This window comes from Micropterus salmoides, unplaced genomic scaffold (genome assembly GCF_014851395.1).
Source record: "Micropterus salmoides isolate LMB-PRFRI ecotype aquatic unplaced genomic scaffold, ASM1485139v1 Ms_hic_scaffold_2, whole genome shotgun sequence".
NCBI classification, from domain to species: Eukaryota; Metazoa; Chordata; class Actinopteri; order Centrarchiformes; family Centrarchidae; genus Micropterus; species Micropterus salmoides.
Window position 1 is genome coordinate 39,598,029 of NW_024041150.1, and position 24,106 is coordinate 39,622,134.

Here is a 24,106-nt window from a genome sequence, read left to right on the forward strand (position 1 = left end):
TTATGAGGAGTACACCCTGTGAGTTTTTAACGTGTGCCTGTGCGTGTCTGAATTTGCCTGTGAGCTTTCTTAAAGTTAGGTATAGGTCTTTCAGGTTGGTCTTTCCTGCTTCTTCTTCTGCCTGTTGTGCTAGATCCTCAATAAATAATATTGTACATACTGTATACCAAATCCACCTACCTCATGTACATATCCCTTGCAGATAATACTTATTTATTCCAGCATCTTTTGCACTCATCACACTGTGTACATGTATGCTTGTATGTGTATGTGCACCTGTATATTACAACCACCTCTGACATGTACTTAATAATAACAATAATGGTAATAATAATTAATGATTTTCTCCTGCATCTTTTGCACTCTGCTCATTGCACTATTGTCTCGATGTGTCTGTTTTGTTCATAGTGTGTATATATATGTTCTCTGTACTAGCCTGTGTTTGACTATATTGTCTTATTGTATAAGTATGCATCGTGAGCATTGTACAATCCAGAGTCAAATTCCTTGTATGTGTAGACACACCTGGCAATAGAGCTGATTCTGATTCTGATGATCTTGACAAAGAGACTAGATAATCATTGTCTTGGATACTAAAATGGGTGTGGACTGGTTCCCACAGAGGTTGCTGCTGCAAGCTGAGATTCATTTGTTGCACACGCATATATGAACACATGTTCATAAACACAACAGCTGTATTTCACTCTCACAGCGCTGGAAGGCAGCAAAAGATCCACTCCTCAGCTAGGTCAGCAAGACAGAGTATAAGGTGGGTCTTGTAAGAAATACCAGCTGTGTGTAAAAAGCACAGGTCGGTACCGGTGAGTAGCCTACCAGCTCACCTCAAGAACTTTTTAAGTTTGGCCTATACTGTAACAATGCCTAGTGAACAGTAGCCTACTATCAGAATGGGTAATGCCCATTTCAACCGGTATGGATGGATCCAGCTCTTTCAAAACGAAGCAGGAATCATCTTTCCTTACTTGTAGGTTATACACCCTTTATTTAAAATACATCCACCTGTATCGGCGCAGTTGTCCAAAGTACATCAAGTAAGGTATCAAGTATTACGGTAGTTTATTTATCATTAGTGGTCAGCAGAAACCAGCTGTGAACCAAAAATGAAAGTTATTTTAGTGTGTAAGTCTACCTGTACAGAAGTGTGATAGAAGATGGACGATGAAAAAACTGATTGTTCTGAGTGGATATTGAAGAGACAGTCCAGCCATCTGGTGATCCTGCAGTTTGGAAAATGGACAGAAACCATGGAAACATTATTGTGTGGAAAAGACTCTCTTGAACTCGTGTGATTTGATATGTTCTGCTTATGTTGCTTATACAGTAGTTCTAATAAAAATAAATAAATAAATTACTAATTAGTTACGTATTTACATACACACAAAACACATATATAGGCTATATATAAAATATTATGTTCTCTGTTTGAATTTAAACAAAGCCTTACAGACTTCACTGAACTTCACCGACAGTACTATAATGAAACATGTGGTGACTTTTACTTTCGCTTTGTCAACACAGACAGAAAAATCTGTGTAGTAGAAATAGTTTAACTTTTGTTGTGGCAAAGACTGCACCTTAGTAAATTTTAAAAAAGGTCTGAATCTCACTCGTTTCATTAAAACCTTTCATTGTACAAAGTGCCAGTGGGCTAATAATTAATCTAAAATGACAGGTCTATCTGACAGGTTGCTGTCAAACTCTCAGGCGTCCTGTTCAAATGACTAAAGCTCTAAAGCGGATCCATTTTGACATGACTTGATATTAATTATTTAAAATGACACATTCAGAATTTGACGTACCTGTTGTTGGTTCACCGACTGCGACTGTTAAGCCAAATTATTAATCGAGGTAAAGTTAGTTAAAAACTGACACTGTCACGCCCCTCCAGCCTTAGAGAAAGTCATGGGCACATTTAATCTCAAAAGTTTTGGACCGGTTTGATGGGGTTTCAGGTGACGCCTGGTTGAACGACATATTTCCTTGCTTGCCTTTGCAGCGAGTGTCAGCTGTTACCCAATCAGCAGTGACAAGTATGAAGGATTGTTTCCTGTCTGCAAAGACACCGAGGGTAGACTGGGATCTTCACTCTGGTTTACCAACTGCAACTTGCTCATGCAGTAGATTTAGTTTGAAATTGCAAATGCATTTCCAACTTCCATGTTGGACTGGGAGTAAAAAATGGCCCTGGACTGTGATCCAGACCGGCCCACTAGAACAGTCTACAGTATAATCCACCACGGCCGTCCTGCTAATGCACGCACGTACAAACAGCCTCTAATAAACCACCTAATCTAGCTAAAAATCGTGTAGTGTGAACTAGGCTAATCAATATATATATAACCCTAATTTATATATATATATATATACACATTTTAAATTAGGGTTATTGGTTGCCTTTGAAGCAATTATTTCACATCCAATCAAAGTTGGATGTTAACAAATAAATCAGACAATGCAAAAGCAATTTATTGATATTCCCAAAGTTATGGTCTTGACTGGTCCTGAAATAAAATCCAGAGTCCTTAATGTTCACTTCCTGCAGCCGGAGGCACTGTTGAACTTATGTAATTGTTTATTATATTAAAGCAAGATAATGAAACGTCTGTACAAACTTTATATTCAAAAAACAAATAAGACAAAAATATTGTGTAATTTCAGTAAAAAATTTGGCTGCACAATCAATTCTGCACAGAAAAGTTCAAAACCAGGAACAGGACGAGCACGCTGATACAAAACCAAACCCTATCAAACACAGAAACAGGAAAACAGACTCAAAGAAGGATCAGATCACAGAGCAGACACGACCAAACTGTGACAAAACATTGAAGTCATACAAAAACAGAGAATATCAAGTCTGAGGATTTATAAAATCACTGAGCTGGAAACTCCATCCAGAAGATAACTGTGACATAAAGTAAGTCTGTAAAGGACAAAACATTTTAACATAAATATTCAATCCAGCAAAAACACACACACACTCAGATTTTGATTTACAGTTTAATTCATTTATCCTTTGTCTTTCTAACAGGTCAGTTTTTGAGCTTTCAGACTAAACATGTTTCACTTATTGCTAGATTGTTCATCTGTTACACCAGCAACACTCAATAAAGTGATGTTTCTGCTTCATGTTTTCAAAATATCACGTTTCACTAGTCTAAAATAAACGACATTACTTGCTCTAAAACCTGAATAAATACAATATATCTGCTCTTTATTTGTGAATGATGGCAACACGTTTCAAGCAGCTCCTCCCAAACCCCAAATAAGTCTGTTTGAATTTCTCTAACATGGAGTTTTATAACAGTTGTTCAAAAAAGTCCTTCAGAGAGTTTGACTTCTAACTGACTCTAAACACAAGAAACCTCAGTGTGCAGGATAGTATAGTTTGTGAATGAAGTTTAGGCGATCAAAGGAATTTAATTTTGTTCATAAATTTACATTATAATATAAATATAAGTTACGGTGGCAGCCCGGCTGACGGTGAGTGCCCTGTGTTCTTTTGTTTCTTTGTCCTTCCTCTCGCATTTCTGTTTTGTCAGTCAGCTGTTCTGGCCTACCTGCCTTCTCGCCTCGCCTCCGCGGCGTTCCCCCGGCTTCCCTCCGCGCTCCTCGCCCCTCTCGCCTCGGCCTCCTCACTTGAACCTCTCCAGCCCCGCCAGCTCCTCGGCCCCCCGGCGGCCAACTTTCCCCTTTTCCCCTCCCGTCTCTCCCTTTTTCCCTCAATAAACCTCTTTTCCAAACTGACAAGCGTTGCGTTTGGGTCCGTTCTGCCCGAAACCACAACAATATATATCTTTAAAGGAAACAAAGCGGTTCATTTTTCACAATTATTAATAGCCTAAGAGTCAGCGCGACGCTACTTTTACCTTGATAATGATTCTCTGTAATAATTACATACTTTTACTGAAGTATCATTTACACTGGGGACGCTGGGGACAGGTCAGAATCAGAATGTCTCCATCATGTTTTGAAGGTTTTTGGTAAAAGTTTTCTGAAAAACAGCAACAAGAAATGTTGAATAACAAATCAAACAATGCACAAAAGGGAAACATTCAATGCAACTGAAATATAGAAGAAACAAATGTGCATTGTCCAAAAACTGATTACTGACTTGAGAGAGTACTGGCACCTATTTTTTTCCACTTTAAGCACTGGATGATTTAATTCAGGCCATCTAAAGGTGGACAACACGGTGAAAGGTATCAGTCCTTCATAATCAAGATAGCAAAAATGCAGATAGGGTAGACCTACCAGTCACAAAATAATGGAAAGGGTTATGATATTGAGAATGTTTGCTTACAATCACCCTCCTGCATACCCATATTTATCAACATGAATCCCAATTATTGTTTGTAAACACAATGTTTCCCACAGAATGACAGCACAACTTTTAAAGCGGATGATGCTTCCACACAGCTCAAACGTGTTTTTCTTGCTATATGATATGTGGCTTTATTTTCAGAGAAGTCTTTCAGATAAAAAAAATACCAATTCTTTTTTTGCAATCATATTTGTGTGTGAGTTTATCTGTACAAAAGTATGATAGACAATGACAAAAACTGATGGTTCTGAGCGGATATTGAAGGGAGAGTCCAGCCATCTGGTGAAACATCCTGCAGTTTGGAAAATGGACAGAAACCATGGAAACATTATTTTTTTGGACAGTCTCTTGAACTTCAGAAAACAATTCTGAGACTTCAAAAAATACATATTTTCCCCTTTCTTGTCTGTTGACTCATTTTATTGCTCAATCCCAAATTGAAATGAATGAAATTGTTTTATTTTGAAGTCTGCTCAGGATTGAGTTTATAGTCTGTTACACTGAAAGAGAAACATTGTTCTTTTATTCCACCGAATGTGTGCTATTTGGCTGTTGTCACCATTCCAAAATAAACTTAGTTTTTTATGTTTTTTCAAGACTGAATCTAATAACACACACATTAAACTATTTAAAATATATAATGGTCACTCTCGGGCAACTGTATTTAAACTTTTACAAGGTTTCTAAGCAGAAGATGGCTGCATTTTTCTCAGTCCTGTTACCAAAACTTATGTGTCATTTTGAAACCATGTTTAAAAGCAGGTCAAATAATGCCTTTGTTTTTACCTAAAGAAAGTGTTTATTTTAAATAAATGGTTGGTTACATGTTCAAAAACTGACAATTTAAAAATGTAATTTATATGCATGCAACACCTTTTTTGTTTGTTTTGAAGGAGACCGAAACCTCAGGTTTATCAATGTTTTTATCATGTAATTAATTAAACAATTGGGATAAGTGATTGACCAATCATAAGAGAAAAAAATAGTGGGTTATCTTGTTTTTTATGAAAAAACTAAACAATTTAGTAACAGGAATAAGCACAGGGTCACAGGAATGAGCAATGGCTACCAGTATGCAGAAATATTCAAATACACTAGGGGGAAAAAAAACTTATACCACATGCAAAGAAATGCACAGTACCAATGGATGCATTAGGTCATCTAGTTTCATATGATACTCTTCACTATGGATTTAGAATAGAGCCCATGAAGAATCTGAAAGTTCCCCTCTGGACACGCCCCTAAGGAGGTGAAGAGAGTGTATTTGAGTAACAGGACTTAGTTTTTAGCACAGAATTAGCAAATACATGAAATATAGTGACATGGTGTCCATGGTAACAGCACAAGGACACTGAGCACTTTCTAGTGATTCACCACAAATTTCTATTTTTAAAATAAACAATTAAGTCTAAGAAATAATTTAGGTAACTGGAACGAATACTGTAACTGACCTGCTCCGTCATAGTTACAATATAATTTAATATAAAGAAAATAAAATTCCCATGACCTTCAGAAGATGCAGATGATGCAACTTTCTCTTAAACATGGGACCTGTGGAATGTTCCAATTTTGTTAGAGGGGGGAATGTATTGGGGACACAACTAAAATGTGCATTTTAACTCAAATATTACAAACATTTTATGAAGAAAAAATGTTTAAAGCATAGATGGTACATGGAGTCACAAAACTAGATTTCTCAAATTTTTTAATTATGATATTACAATGTAGAGTGTAGTTTGAGGGACTGGGGACCGGTAACAAATGCTAATTTTCAGTGTTCTAGATCATTTTTATTAATGTTTAAATTGCTTTATCTTGCATTTGCAAATACATTAATGTGCAGGGCACTTTGTTTAATAATAAAAAGTATTTTTAAATTAATTTGTATGCATATTTATACATTTTGTGTAAATGGCACCCATTCAGTGGAATGATCTATTTTTGCTTCTTTTGTCTGTTACAACTTTGTGGCAAATACTGTTTCTTAGTAAATTAAAGTGTTTTAATGCTGACAGAGTTATCAAACCCCCTCCATTGTACAAAGTCCATGTCAGTAATAATTCATATAAGATGACCAAGACTCAACAAACTTGCAGGCGTCCTGTTCAAATTACTAAAAGCTCATTCATTTTGAAATTATGAGCTATGAATTAATGTCTACTGAAATAAATGTTACACGAAGCATACTGAAGAGGTAAAATGTCCGTTCAGCCTGCGACTGTTAGGCTAGAATTATTCAAGGTAAAGTTAAATCCGTTCCGCTGCGAGCTGCCTGGGAGAAAGTCAAGTGCACGTTCAGCCTCAAAACGTTTTGACCGGTTTGCTAAGATTTCCGCTTCGAGGTGTCCTTCCTCCAGTTTTGTGGGTGTGTGTCACAGATGTTACCGAATCAGCAGCTATGCCTATTTAAAAACACCACACTATTAAAATGTCTGCAAAGACCCCGAGGGACGTGATAGGCTGTCTAGCTACACAACTTATGGTACATGCTCATGTAGTACTCACACAGTGTTCATCCACACATAAACAACATTACCTTATTGGACTGGGTTTTGAGTCAAACATATTTGCCAATATCTCTAGCACATTAAATCACAATAAAGACTCACTGTCACAATGATCTGTTTCAAATAACATTGAAAACAATTCAGTTATAAGTGATTTACATTTGAAATACATTTTGGATCTGGATGGACACAAATCTATAAATAGACAATATATTGACACCTGACAATATTTTCTAATCTAAGGATGCCGTAGATTAAATGTAAGATGAAGACCAAATACCTCCTGACCTTCACTTTGACTGTTTAATCAACTGCTCCATGCAATTTATTTCTTCTACAAGTAGTTATTGAGTGTTGGACCATAACAAACTCACCATTAAAACCTCTGGTTAAGCAAACAAACTCATTCATGAAGAAAAAATAACATTAATGCTTAAATTTGAATAAATAAAAAACTCTTTTAAGTAAAATGCTGAATCAAACCAGACATGGTTGATGGTACACTGACTAACAACAGGCTAAAATAGACACTAGTTCCACAGTGTGTCTCTGTCGTTATGATCAACATGAACTTTGGGCTCAGTTTCCAGGTCGCCATTTATAATATTATACTCTGACTGCAAAAAAAAATATGGAGAGAATCACTAACAACATTTCTTTGCTGTGGGCCAAATCTCTTCACAGCAGTTTTTGATCAATTTAATTTTAATTCATTACATTCGACTATTAACCAAACCCCCATTCTCTGTTTGAGAAGTTAACCAAAATTCCATGTCAACCATCACCCACTGAAAGAATATTTGACATTGCTGATTTAAACACATTCAGTAGTGGAGACAGTTACCTGCTAGAGCATTGCATCTGGTCTGCATGATCAAGAGTCCATATGAATTAAAATCCATAACCTATTTCACTATTCATGACTGCTGCCCTCCTGCGACACAGCAAGGTAAACAAAGCATCTCAGCATATCTGCTGCTCAGGGCCTTGATTGAGAAAACAGGATTAGTTACTGTTATTTGGCGAACAAGTAACAATAACATTCGCAATCACATGTGGTTATAAGTATATATAATGTCTTAATATATCTAAAGAAATCCCATTGGCTACTCTCTACTGTCTCAGACGATGACATCTTTTGTTCTGCATCGGCCACCGTAGCTGTCCTACGCGTTTGGGGGAGTGGCGATCTTTAAAATATTAAGTGGCTAAAACACATTTTGCTGCTGAATCTGTCCACAGCAGTAAATTGCTTAGCTTCCACACAGGTACAACTCTATACTCCAAAAAGTTGAACCTCAAATTCGACATGATTTCTCAACCTGAATCTTCCATAATAACTAAACTTTCCTTATATGGCACAATTTCTAATCAATAGTGATTAATGTTCACTTCCTACCGCTGGAGCCACTGTTTTACTTCTATAAAAAAAAAAAAATTATAATATTGAATTAAGTTAATTAATGTATTTGTTTCCTTGAATAGAAAATGTATACACATGAAACAAAGGTTGTGTAGTTTCCATAAACAAACAAATAATTTAGCAAAATATAAATATCACTCATCAAACTTTTTAAAAAATCAAATCTTTATTTATTTATTAGTTCTCTCTCTCTCTCTCTCTATATATATATATATATATTATGAAAATGTGTTTCACGTTTCTGTAATAAAGGGATACAATGCCATGAATAGAGTTAAAATATTTGGTTTGAGAAATATCAGAGTCCTTAATGGACAGAATACACTTCCTTGATGAGGAAGACCTGCAGTTTGTCTCCAGGACTCCAGGACTTCAGGTCCTTCCACTTCAGGTCAGTAGGAGGGAAATGGCTACCAAAACCTTGAACCCACATCTGTAAAATGCAAAGGCCACAGACTTACAAGAATAATATTTAAATCATTACATTAAAAGTTACAATAACTTTATTATAGCATGTTATTTTTATCTACTATTAGTTCCATATGATTTTCTTTTATTTCAATTGGACCTCAACAAACAGTTGAGAAAGAAGGATGAAAGAAAAGGAAGAAACGCAACAACATACATTGAGAATTAAAGACTCACAGTGAGAGGTTTTCCAGGACTGAGTTTGAATGATTTCTCAAATGTGTATAAGATGGGTTCTTTGTTGTTGATTTGTACTTTTAACATCCAGCCTCCCAGTTCTTGGTCCTACAGGCAGGAAATTGGCCGCAAGAGGGAAGATTAGAGAAACAGTTACAGTTACAGTGTGTGTTAAATCCATTGTGTTTATAAATGAGGGTTGGTCACCTCCCTCTTTACATTAAAACAAGAAAAAAAATAGATTCTGGGGTAAATGACATTAGCTTTGATATTTGCAATATCCCTGGTTAATTCCTGTTATTCATATTGTACATGCTTATATATCACTCACACAATGTTCATCCACACTTAAACACCATTACCTCACTGGACATGTTTCTGAGACGAATAAATATCCTCGATTTGTCGACATCAACCTCAATGACATGTCCCGCTGACATGTCCTGCGGACTGGCTGAGTCAGTATCGTCCTGCTGCTGGAACTGAGGACTATCACACTCCGGCCCTTGCTGAGAGGGAGACAACACACACACACATTAAGAATAATTTAAGATTCAAGAAGTTTATTGTCATTCCCTCAGTAAAAAAAACACAACGGCTTACTTTGCAAGTCTCCCTTAAAAAATAAATATGTATTATAATGTAATTATATCGATATATAAATACACAATACATAAAAATATTAAATACAATAAACAACAATATATAGGCTACAGACTGCAGAATAAAATAAGGTGCAGCATAGTTGGAAACAAAACCTGAGCGCAAAAGGTGAGGCTGTGTGTGTTGTGCTACAGACGGGACAGAAAGGAGTGATGGAGAGTGATGGAGGTGGTGTTTGATTTATTGTTCAAGTGTCTGATGGCCATGGGTAGAAGCTGTTTGAGTGTCTTTTTGTTTTGTTTGTAAATGAGTGATGGGAAGGCTGCTCCAGAGAGGTACTGTGCAGTTTTTAATCACACGCTAGAGAGCCTTCCTGTCCTCAGCAGTGCAGTTTCCACACCACACTGTGATTGAGCTGGTGATCGCACTTTCAACCGTGCATTTGTGCAGGTAACTGTGCAAGTTACTGAGGATTTTGGTTTCACGTGCAAAATTTCCTCAGCCTTTTTAAGAGCTACAGTCTCTGTTGTGCTTTCTTCGAAAGCTGGTAGCTGTTGTGAGACCAGGTAAAGTCTTCGCTGATGTGGGTTCTGAGGAATCTAAAGGTTTTCACCCTCTCCACCTATGTTTCCCAGATGTGTATCGGCTTGTGCTGCTACTTCCTCCTCCCCGTAGGATCAATAATCTTCTCCTTGATCTTTTCTGCATTAAGAGGTCATTTTCCTGCCACCAGGCCAACAGTCCACCTCTCTTCTGTATGCTGTCTCCTCCCCACCAGTGATGACGGTGGTGTCGTCTACAAATTTTATAATCCTGGTGTTGGTCTGGGAGGCTACATACTCATAGGTGAAGAGGGGGTACAGCATATGACACTCGGGTCTATTCAGTCTAAGAAACTGTTATTTGGTGTCTCAGATTTGCTCTCATGTAGTTTGAGTTGTCTTGGTTTCAGATGGATATCAATAATTTGTGACATTAAAAGAAAGTAGAAAAGCAGTTAAATTAATAACAATACTTCAGGTTAGAATACATGAACCTTGGTCTGCACCTTCTTTGGCTTCTTCACATCTTTCTCAGCTTTCTTTCCTCTGGTCTTCTGAGAAAAGAGAGAAGGAGAGAGACAGCATGAGGCTTTTAGTTTTATTTATTGCACATAATATCCTGGAATGGATGACAAATCATTGCTTATTGGCTGGAGGTTTTGATTTATTACCTGTTAATGTGCACATAATTTGGTTTCAGGTGAAACAACCAGCACACTACTAACTGATGAATTCATCATGTAATTAGAAAATAACACTAACTGAATGTCTTAAAGTGAGCATGTCAAGAAGAATCATCAACAAAATCTAATCTTTATCATTTTTCTCTCACAGGACAATAAAGAGATTTTCTGCTACACGTTTGTGTTACAGTGGCACGTCAGTTGTCTGGTGTCAGAGATTTTTTCTCATGGTTAAAGGGGCATTATGTACTGTAGTTTCCAGCAGCCACTAGCGGTGTGGTTTTAAGATTGCTACCGGGCGTGTGTTCGTACGCGTGCTCGGTTGAACTCATGAGTGAACATAATCCGAAACACAACCGCTTTCATACAGAAATCCTGCAATAAACGCAGAAACACCAGCAATACAGGCTGTGGCATTTCACTCAGACCTGTTCAGGCTCTCTTACTTCAACATTCCCGTCTCAGTGGCAGATCAACACCAGCTCCGTAACGTTACTTCATTCAGCGCAGCGAAACGCATATCGGCACATTCTTCCCGGAAAAAAGGCAGTGACAGCGGCTATAGACAGACAGGGAGACAGCTTCACACAATATATTGGAAACTCAGGTAAACTCCCACTGTAACGTTACAGAAATATTTTGTCAGCTGCAGGTTGAACTAATCCATGCTTGTTACATGATAACGTTACATTTACTGCATTTAGCTGACGTGCTACAGCGTTAGCTCGCCTGCTGCTTTTCAGCAACTATTATCTGTGTATCTTTCACCGGAGGCTCAGCAAAGTCAGGACAGCTACATGTGCTGGTTGATAACGATACGGGTAGTGAGCTTCATTGGATTTTCTAACCAGATTGTGTCACACTTTATAACTGCTAGACCGCAGTAAGTAACTTTAGTGTAGTGTGAGTGGACTGCATGTCGTTAGCTGCCGTGTTGTCGCTGTAGTCTGAGAGGATCGGGAGCACGCACAGAGCTGAGTCTGAGTAGTGAGCAGTGGCTGATGCAAGCAACAGAGAAAACAGGCGTGTGCTTCATTCCTAAGTGAGCTTTGAGTCCACTGACAATAAGGCAATAAAAATTTCATTTATTAATAAGTAATTTCTTTGAAAAACTTACATATATCCCCTTTAATTTGATCATGTTGGTCCCTGCAACTAATCAATATCACATGGAGAAGACAAAAAAAGATTGATTTGGGTGAAAAGATGAACCTCATTCAGGTCTTTCTCAGCTTTCTCTGCTGAGCTCACATTGCTGAGCCTCTGGTGAAAGATAAACAAATAACGTTGGTGACTGAAAAGCGGCAGGTGGGCTAACACTGATGTGTGATGTCAGCTAAATGCAGTCAACGTAACTTTATCATGCAAGCAGCATGGATTAGTTCAAATTATTACTGAAACGTTGCGGTGAGAGTTGACATGAGTTTCCAGCACGTTGCATGAAGCTCATGAGCGGATTTTGCTTTGCGTACGAGCATATACCTGGTTGCAATCTAAAAACGACTACATAATGCCCCTTTAAAAAACACAAACCATAGACAGTATCCCCTTTTTCTTCTTCACTTCCTTCTCAGGTTTCTTGCTTCTGGTCTCCTCCTGCAGTTTCTCTATCTGGGAGACACAAGAGAGATGGAGAGAGACAAGACGCACATACATAGATGCACAAGAAATACACAAGCACCTGTTAGTTTTGATCTGAATGTCAGAAGAGCCTAATGTTCTGAATGAGGTCCTGCTCAGAAAACAAACTTAATATTGTTTAATCACCTAGATACTGATGACTTTTCTTGATATTATACATAATATTAGATGTCATTTTTCTACTGATGACATAACACTTTTCCTCTAAACCCTGGTTAAATAGAATGGATTTCCTGGATATCTGTGAATGATGAAAATGCTTTGAAGCAGCTCAACAGGTTGTTCAAAAGCGAATTTAAACCGCTATTTGACTGAATTTGTTTTAGGCAATCAAAGGAATATATTTCTTTGTTCATGTGTAGCCTTTATAACATGTAAAACATGAAATATTTCTACTTTCATATTACAATGATTTATGCTAATTTCTGTGTTCTGTCATCTTGTTTGTGGCAAACAAAATGGTTACTAGTAAAATGCTTTTCTTTATATTTATTTTCAAATCAGAAGTTAACATTTTATTTAAAAAAATATATATATATTTAAAGAAGAGAAAGTGGTTGATTTTACACAACAGTGGGCATCCGTCCAAACAATGAAGGAGTAAATCCAAAGTTGACAAAACCCAATGTCTTCAATTTCATTTTGTATTTTTAAAATATGTTGACTCTTTATGTGGTTTATGTTGGTAGACATTTAAATAAGATATAATAAAGTATCTAAACTAAAACAACCAATAGGTGGGTGGAAACAATTTCAATAAAAAATGAACCTCTTTTGTCTTGGTTTCCAACTCAATTTGGTTCTTCTCCTCACTGAGCCTCTGGACATCAGCCGGCAGGCTGTCCACCTGAGAGGGGAGAGAAAAATGAGAGAATGTTTCTCTTATTAAAGTATGTGAGTTAAGATAAACAGTAAGACATGACAGGTAGGTACTTCATGGTCTGACTTGAGCAACATTTGAATTTGAGTATAAAAGAGGTGAAAAGTCTTCATTTTAGTTGGTAGAGTGCACACCCCATGCACAAAAGGCTGAGTCGTTACTGCAGTGTCCCAGGTTCAAATCCAGCCAGTGGCCCTTTGCTGCATGTCGGCCCCTATCTCTCTCTCTCCAACTTTCAGCTCTATCCACTGTCCTTTTTAATAAAGGCAGAAAATGTCCCAAAAAATAAAAAGCAGCAGGTTTCTAGTTGGACCTTTGGTGAGCATGTCAAGAAGAATCATCAACAAAATCTAATCTTTATCATATTTTCTGTCACAGGACAACAGAGATTCTCTGCTACACGTTTGTGTTACAGAGCCACGTGAGTCCAGTTTCAGTTGTTTGGTGTCTCAGATTTTCTCTCATGGTTAATTTGATCATGTTGGTCCCTGCAACTAATCAATGTCACATGGAGAAGCCAAAAAAATTGATTTGGATGAAAAGATGAACCTCTGTCAAGTCTTTCTCAGCTTTCTCTGTTTGAGAAACTGATTAATGACCTGCAGAGAATCAACTGGCTAATTATAACGTTATTATCAAAATATACACTACCGTTCAAAAGTTTGGGGTCACCCAAACAATTTTGTGTTTTCCTGAAAAGTCACACTTATTCACCACCATACGTTGTGAAATGAATAGAAAATGGAGTCAAGACATTGACAAGGTTAGAAATAATGATTTGTATTTGAAATAAGATCTTTTTTACATCAAACTTTGCTTTCGTCAAAGAATCCTCCATTTGCAGCAATTACAGCATTGCAGACCTTTGGCATTCTAGCTGTTAATTTGTTGAGGTAATCTGGAGAAATTGCACCCCACGCTTCCAGAAGCAGCTCCCACAAGTTGGATTGGTTGGATGGGCACTTCTTGCGTACCATACAGTCAAGCTGCTCCCACAACAGCTCAATGGGGTTCAGATCTGGTGACTGCGCTGGCCACTCCATTACCGATAGAATACCAGCTGCCTGCTTCTGCTCTAAATAGTTCTTGCACAATTTGGAGGTGTGTTTAGGGTCATTGTCCTGTTGTAGGATGAAATTGGCTCCACTCAAGCGCTCTCCACTGGGTATGGCATGGCGTTGCAAAATGGAGTGATAGCCTTCCTTATTCAGAATCCCTTTTACCCTGTACAAATCTCCCACCTTACCAGCACCAAAGCAGCCCCAGACCATCATATTACCTCCACCATGCTTAACAGATGGCGTCAGGCATTCTTCCAGCATCTTTTCATTTGTTCTGCGTCTCACAAACGTTCTTCTTTGTGATCCAAACACCTCAAACTTGGATTCATCCGTCCACAACACTTTTTTCCAGTCTTCCTCTGTCCAATGTCTGTGTTCTTTTGCCCATCTTAATCTTTTTCTTTTATTGGCCAGTCTCAGATATGGCTTTTTCTTTGCCACTCTGCCCTGAAGCCCAGAATCCCGCAGCCGCCTCTTCACTGTAGATGTTGACACTGGTGTTTTGCGGGTACTATTTAATGAAGATGCCAGTTGGGGACCTGTGAGGCGTCTGTTTCTCAAACTAGAGACTCTAATGTACTTATCTTCTTGCTCAGTTGTGCAACGCGGCCTCCCACTTCTTTTTCTACTCTGGTTAGAGCCTGTTTGTGCTGTCCTCTGAAGGGAGTAGTACACACCGTTGTAGGAAATCTTCAATTTCTTAGCAATGTCTCGCATGGAATAGCCTTCATTTCTAAGAACAAGAATAGACTGTCGAGTTTCAGATGAAAGTTCTGTTTTTCTGGCCATTTTGAGCGTTTAATTGACCCCACAAATGTGATGCTCCAGAAACTCAATCTGCTCAAAGGAAGGTCAGTTTTGTAGCTTCTGTAACGACCTAAACTGTTTTCAGATGTGTGAACATGATTGCACAAGGGTTTTCTAATCATCAATTAGCCTTCTGAGCCAATGAGCAAACACATTGTACCATTAGAACACTGGAGTGATAGTTGCTGGAAATGGGCCTCTATACACCTATGTAGATATTGCACCAAAAACCAGACATTTGCAGCTAGAATAGTCATTTACCACATTAGCAATGTATAGAGTGTATTTCTTCAAAGTTAAGACTAGTTTAAAGTTATCTTCATTGAAAAGTACAGTGCTTTTCCTTCAAAAATAAGGACATTTCAATGTGACCCCAAACTTTTGAACGGTAGTGTAGATTATAACTCATTGCACCTTTTAATATCTGTTTGTGATCAGTTTAAGCCATTGTTGAGTTTGCTTTACCGGTGTGTGTTTGTGTGTGTGTGTGTGTGTGTGTGTGTGTACATGTCTCTTAAGCTGGCTGATGTCTGCTTTCTTGTTCTCCAGTTCAGGATTTGCCTCCTTCAGCTCATCACTGCTCTTCCTCCCCTCTGTGTCAGCTGCTTGTTTGTTGTCCTCCAGCTAACAGACAGACAGATGGATGTTTATCCTCTACAAATCAAACATAACATCACCTTGATACTTTATGACATTTCCTAACTTTATTAAAATTGATTATAAACATTTTTAACTGATATGACATGTTTCATTAGTCTGCCACTCAAAATAACTTTAACTGTAAAACCTGGTTAAATTCATTTCTATCTGCTCTATATCTGTTATGTTAGCAGCACCTTTTAAGCAGCTCCTAAATCCCAAATAATCATATCTGAAATCAAAACAGTTTTTAAAAAGACGTCTATAAGTTCTTGGGTCTTGAAATGTGTCACTTTAAACATGCAAATGAACTATAGATGATGTAGAGCATGGACACATTTGCAGGAGAACTGAAACTAAACAAGAAGAAAGATTGAAAGAAGTCTTATATAAAACAAAATGGAAAGATGAACCTTGTCAGTCTCCCCTCTCCTCTGCTGCTCCTCCTGGGGCCGCTTGTTGTTCCTGAATAAGCACTGAGAAAAGCAGGGAAGGAGAGAGATTAGGCAAAATATGAGGGACACTTCTTTAGGTCTTGTCCGCAAACATACTACTGAATGTCATAACAGACACAAAAAGGATAATTAACGACGATACATTTCCTCTGTTTTTATTTTCAACCAGGTCTCCTAGAAAATACATTTGCATAGTTTACATTGCATTTCCTACTTTAATGTTTTGTTTATGTTCAGAGGCAGCGTTTCTTTAAATGACTGAAGCACCGCATGTATGTTCCTCTCTGTAGGCTTAGCAAAGTGGTCGGTGTGGATGGTGGCCCTACTTTGACTACAGCGACATGGGTTAGCACGTTAATCCAACAAAAGTACATTGTTGCATTTGGAGAAAGATTGAATATGGGGGAAATGTTAATAAAATATTTTGTGTCTCTTCTGACCTGGTTTAATTCAGAACTTTTCTGAATTAAACCAGACTGCTTTCTCTCTGTCTTTCTCTCACCTGCACCAAGTGCTTTTAGAGCCTTCACGTCACAATAAAACGTTTCATCTTGCAAATATTGTACTGCAAGATCTAATATGTTTGTGGAAAACAAATGAAATATGTTGGGACTGAACATTTCACTGATACATTCATTTCATCATTAGTTTCAAGATGTTACTATCAAATGTAATCCAGCTGGAATTATGTTGCCTTCAAAATGTATTTGCTATATAAATGTAATTTCTAGGTTACAACGTAAATTATATATTAGGAAATCTCAGATTGTATTATTGTACTTATACTGCAATCGCTTACCCGAGGAAACAAGTACCAGGACTTGGCTGGTGCAGCTTGATTTCTCTCAGTCTGGGAGTGAGAAGAGATAAAGACAAACATGTTCATTTAATAAAGCATGTGAGTGATCACTGCAAACAATGACACCTCGTTTCTGCTTTAGTGGTAGGGTTAAGGTAAACTGGCCTTTTTTATATATTTGCTTTTAAATTTGTTGTTGCTTTATGAGACGTCACTCAAGAGTGACTTCATGTGCACGGCTGAGCTTCTCAAAGCAGTGTCTGTGGTCCTGAAGTCCAGTTAAGGGGACTTTATATGATACACATTTACATAACATCTAAGATAATACCATTAAAACTATTTAATATACATCAAACAGCAGAGAAGAGACATCTCAATAACACAGAAGGATAAAGATAAAGAGTTGAACCTGACTGTTCTCGCCCACCGTATCCTCATTCTGAGCATCAACTTGATTTACAATCTCATCCGTCTGATTCTCATCATGGACCACCTGCGACAGAAAGAAATACACATCTGCTGCTGAGAGGAGAGAGAGATGAACAGAGATCTGGTCTGATCTCCACCATTTTATCGGATTCATTTTCCTTCCTCATCATTAGCTGCTCCTCTTGTTTATTTCTCTTCACTGGAAATCAAATTCATTCTTACATGTTTAATCTTTTCTCCTTCTCTGTTCTGATCTGTCATGAGCTGCTGTTGCTCTCCTTTAGCGTTGTTCCTTCCTTCCTCATCAATTTCATCACAGCAGCTTGTCTTAGTCTCTGTGTAAAATAAAATGAACATATAAAAGACATTTACTATCTTATCACATTTCAGTCTAAAATGGGCTACAAAATAAGATAACTGACAATTTCACTGATTGGAAATAAAAGTACACACCATAGCATCTAAAATACTGACATTTTGATCAAATGAGATTTAATTTACCTAATTTAACAATCCATTCATTCATTTCCTCATGAGAGTTAGTACACAAAGCACTGCAATTGCTAATAATAACTAATATGTAACTTACTGACTGTGTTTTGTCTCCGTTTGTACACAAAAAAGACAATCGCTGCAGACATTAACAGGATGCAAGCAGCCAAACTAACAGCCAAACCAATAATGGTGGACAGAGAACTGGACTGGACCTCAAAGAAATCATCTGAAATGATAAGAACAAAACAACTTGGCATTTTTATAAAACTGACCAATGTAGTTTGAAACTCAAACAGTAAATCATTAATAATGTCTACCTGTAACCTGGATGTTAGTGTCTCTGGTCTGGTTGATGTCCTTCTGTTGGACTCTACAGGTGAAGCTGTTGCTGTGTCTCTTCTCCACAGTCACTCTGCTGCTGACAGTATAGAGGTCATCAGGACCTCTGACTGTCTCTGTAGGTCCAGCAGAGAGGAGGTTTCCCTCACCGTCCAGCCAAAACACCTCAGGCTCTGGATACCAGCCTGCAGACTCACACTGTAACACCACTCCACTGGTGGCTTTAACAATTCCTGCTAAATTTATGACTGGTGAGGAGACAGCACCTGATGCTGAGAAAGAGGAACTATTTAACAGTGCTGTTACTGGAAGTGAAAACTCCTACAGTGCATCACAAATTAATTAAATGTCCTGAAAAGTGGATATATAATGAGTCATTGAATTTATTGAATTTCAAATGGCATTTATTTCAGAATAAATGCTAGGTTATTAACTTTGCCTTAGCTTAGTGAAACAGTGTTAATTACTAAAATCATTTTAAGACTGCAAAGTGAACAAGAACATTATAGACTTACCAACAATGAGCTGAACAAAAGATTGCAGACCATGTGCTGGACTAAAACATGTGTATATTCCCTCATCCGTGAGTTTCAGTTTGGAGAGTTTCAGCGAGATGTTTCCAAACTTCAGCTCATCGATGAAGAGTGACGTTCTTCCCTCGAAGGATTGATGTTTTTTACCCACAAGTTCCTGACCAGAACGCCACACATGGACAAATCTGGGGTTCAGGTCAGGTCTCGTCCACTCCAACGTCAAACCAGAAGCATCTTCTTCAGGTTTCAGATGACATGGTAAAATGATGTCATCACCAAGTGTTGCCACAATTGGCTGAGATGGACCAATCAGCTGAGGCTGACCTGGAAAAAACAAATGTCTGTTTTAATGATCAAAAATGAAGTTATCTTGACTCCTGTAAGGCTTCATCTCCTCCGATTAGACAAAACTCTAATAACAAAGACTCTTTTCCTCAGACTTCTTTAAAGATACTTATGTATGTAACTTACCTCTACAGACATGTTTTAAGAGAAGATAGAAAACCAAAACACTGAGGTGTGTGAGATGAGATTTAACAGGCTTCCCATGGAGCATCATGGAGCTCTGAAAATGGAAATCAGTGATAACAGTGATAATTTACAGGGAATGGGGCTTAAAATAGATCCAGTCATTAGATACACTTGTTTATAAAAGTCAATGAGCCTGTGAGAACACCTTTGCTTTGCCTTCATTCCTACTTATGTTGTGACAACATTTCTGCTAATGCTGACAGGGTGTCCGCATTATACTTTTATTATACTTTCATTTCTGGCCCGCAGATTTTCTTGTCTGCATCGTTAAGAAAAAAAACACTTTCAGTTTGAAACGTGTGCCTTTAAATCCGCATAGTTAATTTACAATGTGTTTTGAAGCTGCCATATTCATGTGATATTTTAATTACACTAGAACCCTTCCCATGTCACAAAGTCCAATATCTCGGTTGATTATATCACAGGTGTTAAAATGACTTACATTTCAAATGCATTTCTTCCACTGTGAAATCCATGAAAATGACTATTATCTAGTTATTATCAATTCAGAAGGCAGAGGCCCACCTATTTTTGTGTCTAATCTATTCTACATGCAATGTTAGACGAAGGCGAAATAGACCTACCTGTTGAATGTTCCGTGCCACACTCACCTGAGAATGTGCGGCCGAAGTCTGCATCGGAACTCTTCGGGTCTTCGGCCAGCGCTCGGAGATCTCTGCCTCTGATTGCCTTGTATTTGTTGCATCCCTTGATTCGCTTGTTTAGGACGCTGTGGGTTAGCTACAGCCAATCAGATGGGCTATATGTTATGTTCTCTCGTCTGGTGGGTGTGTCAGTGTTGTGCTGCGTTCCAGGCAACTCGGAACTGGGATATTTCCAACTAGAAAAAGGACAGTGAAACGCCACTTGAAGTCGGGTTTCCCACTCGTGAACTCGAAGAAAAATATGTAGATAAACCGACTTCACGAGTAGCAGCCGAATGACGTCACACAGCCATGGCAGCTCCCGTCGAATCACACATTGTAAATGGTAAACCATAAACTAAAAGGCAAGTAAAGTAGCCTATTAAATTAAAATAATGCATACTATTATCAAATAGTAAAACTTGTTCTGCATGTAAATTGACATAGAAATATTTTTTCCTGACCGCGGTCAGCCATATTTAGGCTGTTTATATTTGGCGTCATGCACCTGAAAAGCTTTGAGGTCGGAAGTCGGATATTTCAACTTGGAAATTCCCGACCGGTCTGGAACGCGGCATAACTATCTGAATTTTGCCTTTTTGCTCTGTTGCTTTCCAGCCATTTAATCTCTGTTTCCATCTTCAGATTTACCTGCCTAACCAGTCTGTTCCTCTCCATCTCCAGCCAGCCAGACTCACCAACTCACTCTAACAACACCACCCTGGACGCCTCACTCATTGTGTGAAAAGCCAAACTTTAGTTTCAGATTGGAAAAGTGTGTATAGACCTATATATAAAACTTATGAGTTTTTGGTTAATGGCGTGTCTGTGGCGTGGCAGAAAAGGATCTGTAGCAAAATTTTAAATTCAAATACAATTTTTATGGCAGGACCTTTTTTAAAGTTAAATATTTCACTACTTCTTCCACCCCTGTTTCCACAAAATTAATCTGCACAATATTACCTAGAAACATATTTTTAAAAATCTGAGTGGTACAACAAACTAAACCTAAATTGTTCTCCCCAAGTCTTTATTCTGTGCTTGTCTCATCTCAGGATAGGGAGGCTACTGTACTGCATTATTCTTTTTTGCTTTCTTTTTCTTTGATTATATTGTACTAACACATGACATTTTACCTTGAAATACTCTATCGTCAGGAGAGTGTAAGAAAGGAAATTATGATGGGCATTTTTCAGTTTTATAGACCAAATGATTAATTGAGAAAAATAATCAGCAGATTAATCAATGCTATTATCTGCCACCAAATAACACCAACAATAAAGAACCTTTAGTACTTTGAAGAACCACATAAAGTATACAAAGAACCCTCACCTGAAAAAAGAGGTTCTGCGGTTGGCAGTGGTCATTTTTAGAACCCAAGATTCATTTCAAGAACCATTTGAGAGCGTTTATTTTGTGTATATTTTGAGTGTACAGCACTAAAGACACTGAGTGGAGTCAAAATCAGGTGAATCGTGTTTGAGTTTAAATATAAAAATTGTAGTTGTAAAATGTTTCAGCCCACAAAGATGATGCATTCTAATTCAGCAATGTTTTAATTTTTAACATAAGAAATCCTAAAATATTCAACATTTGAAAACAACATGTACTGTGTAAATGTCCCCTGCTGCTGTAAACAATAAAATAAGCCTGTAAGTTCATAAAAAATTTTGATTAACAAAATGTGTCTGTATATTTCTTTACTTAAACTGAACATTCATCACGTTTTACTACAAGGGCCAGAGTAGCCAGAGAGGGTGTTCTGAGCTCAGTTATAGTGCACATCACACAGCCCAGTTCACAGTCAACCAATTGCAGCTGAAGATATAAACAGTCTTTATGGCTAATGTCTTTAATAGGCCTATGTTTTTCAAAGGTACTGTTATGGGTCTATAATGGTGACAAAATAAAGGTATAAAAATGACAAGCTAGACTTATCCAGTCGGGTTTCAGGCCAGTGAGCAAATGTCCAAAGTAAGACAGCGGTTCATCCAGGCAGGTTTTAGGCAGGCAGAGATGATCGCTGGAACTCTATCGCAAAAGGACTTATAATATCTATTGTTTAAAAGGTATAATGGGGAAGTGGGCACAGGTGTGTAGATGGGTAGGGAGGGTCAGCTGATGTGGAAAAGTGGCGATATTAGGGTTATTGCAGAGAAAGTGGGAGTAGCAGGATCAGATGTGTAAATAATTAGCAGGAAAAGGAAGCAAGCTTTATGAAAAATGTAAAGGCTGTTTTCTATTAATTCCTTTACCTGATACTATTTCTGAGCTCAAGCTTAGAGACGATAGTAAATTCTTTTTGGCTGTAGTAAAACTTTGTCTTTGGAGAAGCTAAATTCAATTCAAGTTTAAATTTACATTAACAGGCAGAGGGAATACCAATTTGTGTACTCGTAAAAGACCACATTTAAAGAGTGTCTTTCAAAAGCTGTCCATGCATTGATATGTTTTGATTTTGTCTATGTATTTTGACTATGTTTTTGTCAGGATTAAACGGATTTCAATCTCCACAGCGAACACTCACAAAGTCAGCAAACACTTTCAGTTATGAAACCTTTTGTTTTTCAGCTGGTTCTGGGAGAGTCCTGCTCTTCCTGTGATGGAGGGAGATGCTGTGACTCTGCGCTGCAGAAACAAGAAGACTTCTTCTCACCTCCCAGCTGATTTCTATAAAGATGGCCTCCTCATCAGGAACAGCTCAAAAGGAGAGACGGCCATCCAGTGTTATCAGGTCTGATGAAGGACTCTACAAGTGTAACATCACTGATGTTGGAGAATCACCAGAGAGCTGCTTGGCTGTCAGAGGTGAGACATTAATAATTTTTGCATACCTGCAGTGGAGGATAGCTCAACTATTGATTGTTGCCAGAGTAATGCTCCAGCATCTCAGAAACAACATACTGTATATTGTTAATGTGCCAAGAATAGAGACTTGTCTCTTCTCAGATCACTCTTTCTACGTTCTCCTCCTTGTGATGGTGCCTCAGCTGCTGCTGGTGGTGGGACAACTTCACTGTAGGAAAATCAGAGTTATACAAAAGTAACTCGTACTCATGTTAACAGGTTAAAGGTGGTTTGGTCATTAAAATAATGATGCAGAAAACCTCCCATTATGTTTTGGGGTCTGCGAAATGCTGTAGAGCAGAAGAGATGCACTTTAAAAGACCAAGATTTTTATTTCTTCAGCGTGTTTTTTAACCTGTGTAAGGTATCTCAAACAAAAGGTTAGAAACCACAGACTTATGAGATTTAGTTCAGTAATTAACAGTAATTTCCACAAGTCAATACAGCTGTGACCATTTCAACCCATGTCATGCTTATATGAATAAAACATTGTCCAGGTTGACTTTGTTTATGTATTTGTATTTGTTTATTTGAATATAAAATGTGTACATAAGAGAAAAAGGCTGTTTAAGTTAACAAATGTTAGTTGGCACCAATAATTTTTTGTTTAAAAAAATTATGTACAACTGAACATGATACATGATACAAACAAAATTGTATCTGTATTTATATATTGTAAAGTTGTATGTAAATATAACACATTTATGTAAAACATATTTGGAATTCGATATTTCTCTAAGCAAAATATGTTAAAATCAGCATCTGGAATCTTGAATAATTTTCCGAGGGTTGAACTCAAACATGCATTTATGTCTTTTTATCTCTTTATTACAGAAACTTGGAGTTTGGAATCTTAAATTGACAGCATGCATTGAATTACAAAAAATAAATAACAGAGGATAACAAAAAATGATGTGACCTCTTGCTTAGTGGACATCACTACAATATCTGTTGTTCAGGAAGATCTGAGTCGAGCTGTTCCAGATGTCTAATCAGTGTTTTCAAATTTGATGGATTACAGACATTTAGGTCTGTTCAGTCTCAGAAACAGTTATTTGGTGTCAGATTTGTTCTTATTTAGCTTGAGTTGTCTTGGTTTCAGATTATTATTAATAATTGATGAAGATTAAAAGAAAGTGACATGAAAAAGATTTGATAAACAACACTTTAGGTTATTAACCCTTGGCCTGCAGCATCTTTTGTAGCTCCGCTACTCGTTCCTCAGCTTTTTCTCTTTTGGTCTTCTCCTCTTGCAGCTGCT

The 24,106-nt window shown here is 37.7% G+C and overlaps 2 protein-coding genes and 1 pseudogene across 5 annotated transcripts in view; all 3 read right to left on the minus strand.

Annotated features, from left to right (window-relative positions):
• LOC119912537 overlaps positions 1-1,966 on the minus strand; it is a 452,474-nt pseudogene extending 450,508 nt beyond the window's left edge.
• LOC119912524 (trichohyalin-like) overlaps positions 1-24,106 on the minus strand; it is a 729,783-nt gene that overhangs the window by 577,909 nt on the left and 127,768 nt on the right. The gene's annotated exons all lie outside the window — the stretch shown is intronic.
• Positions 8,420-24,106, minus strand: part of LOC119912529 (butyrophilin subfamily 3 member A2-like) — a 78,002-nt gene continuing 62,315 nt past the window's right edge. For both annotated transcript variants that reach the window (XM_038731763.1, XM_038731762.1), the window contains exons 5-16: positions 18,046-18,177; positions 17,679-17,791; positions 17,437-17,520; positions 17,028-17,078; positions 16,187-16,249; positions 15,642-15,758; positions 13,156-13,233; positions 12,279-12,356; positions 10,569-10,616; positions 9,280-9,426; positions 8,918-9,025; positions 8,420-8,705 (exon numbers count right to left, since the gene is read on the minus strand). In XM_038731763.1, coding sequence (XP_038587691.1) covers positions 8,580-8,705; positions 8,918-9,025; positions 9,280-9,426; positions 10,569-10,616; positions 12,279-12,356; positions 13,156-13,233; positions 15,642-15,758; positions 16,187-16,249; positions 17,028-17,078; positions 17,437-17,520; positions 17,679-17,791; positions 18,046-18,177 — 1,145 coding nt within the window. In that variant the 3' untranslated portion in view covers positions 8,420-8,579. The remainder of the gene's footprint in view (positions 8,706-8,917; positions 9,026-9,279; positions 9,427-10,568; positions 10,617-12,278; positions 12,357-13,155; positions 13,234-15,641; positions 15,759-16,186; positions 16,250-17,027; positions 17,079-17,436; positions 17,521-17,678; positions 17,792-18,045; positions 18,178-24,106) is intronic.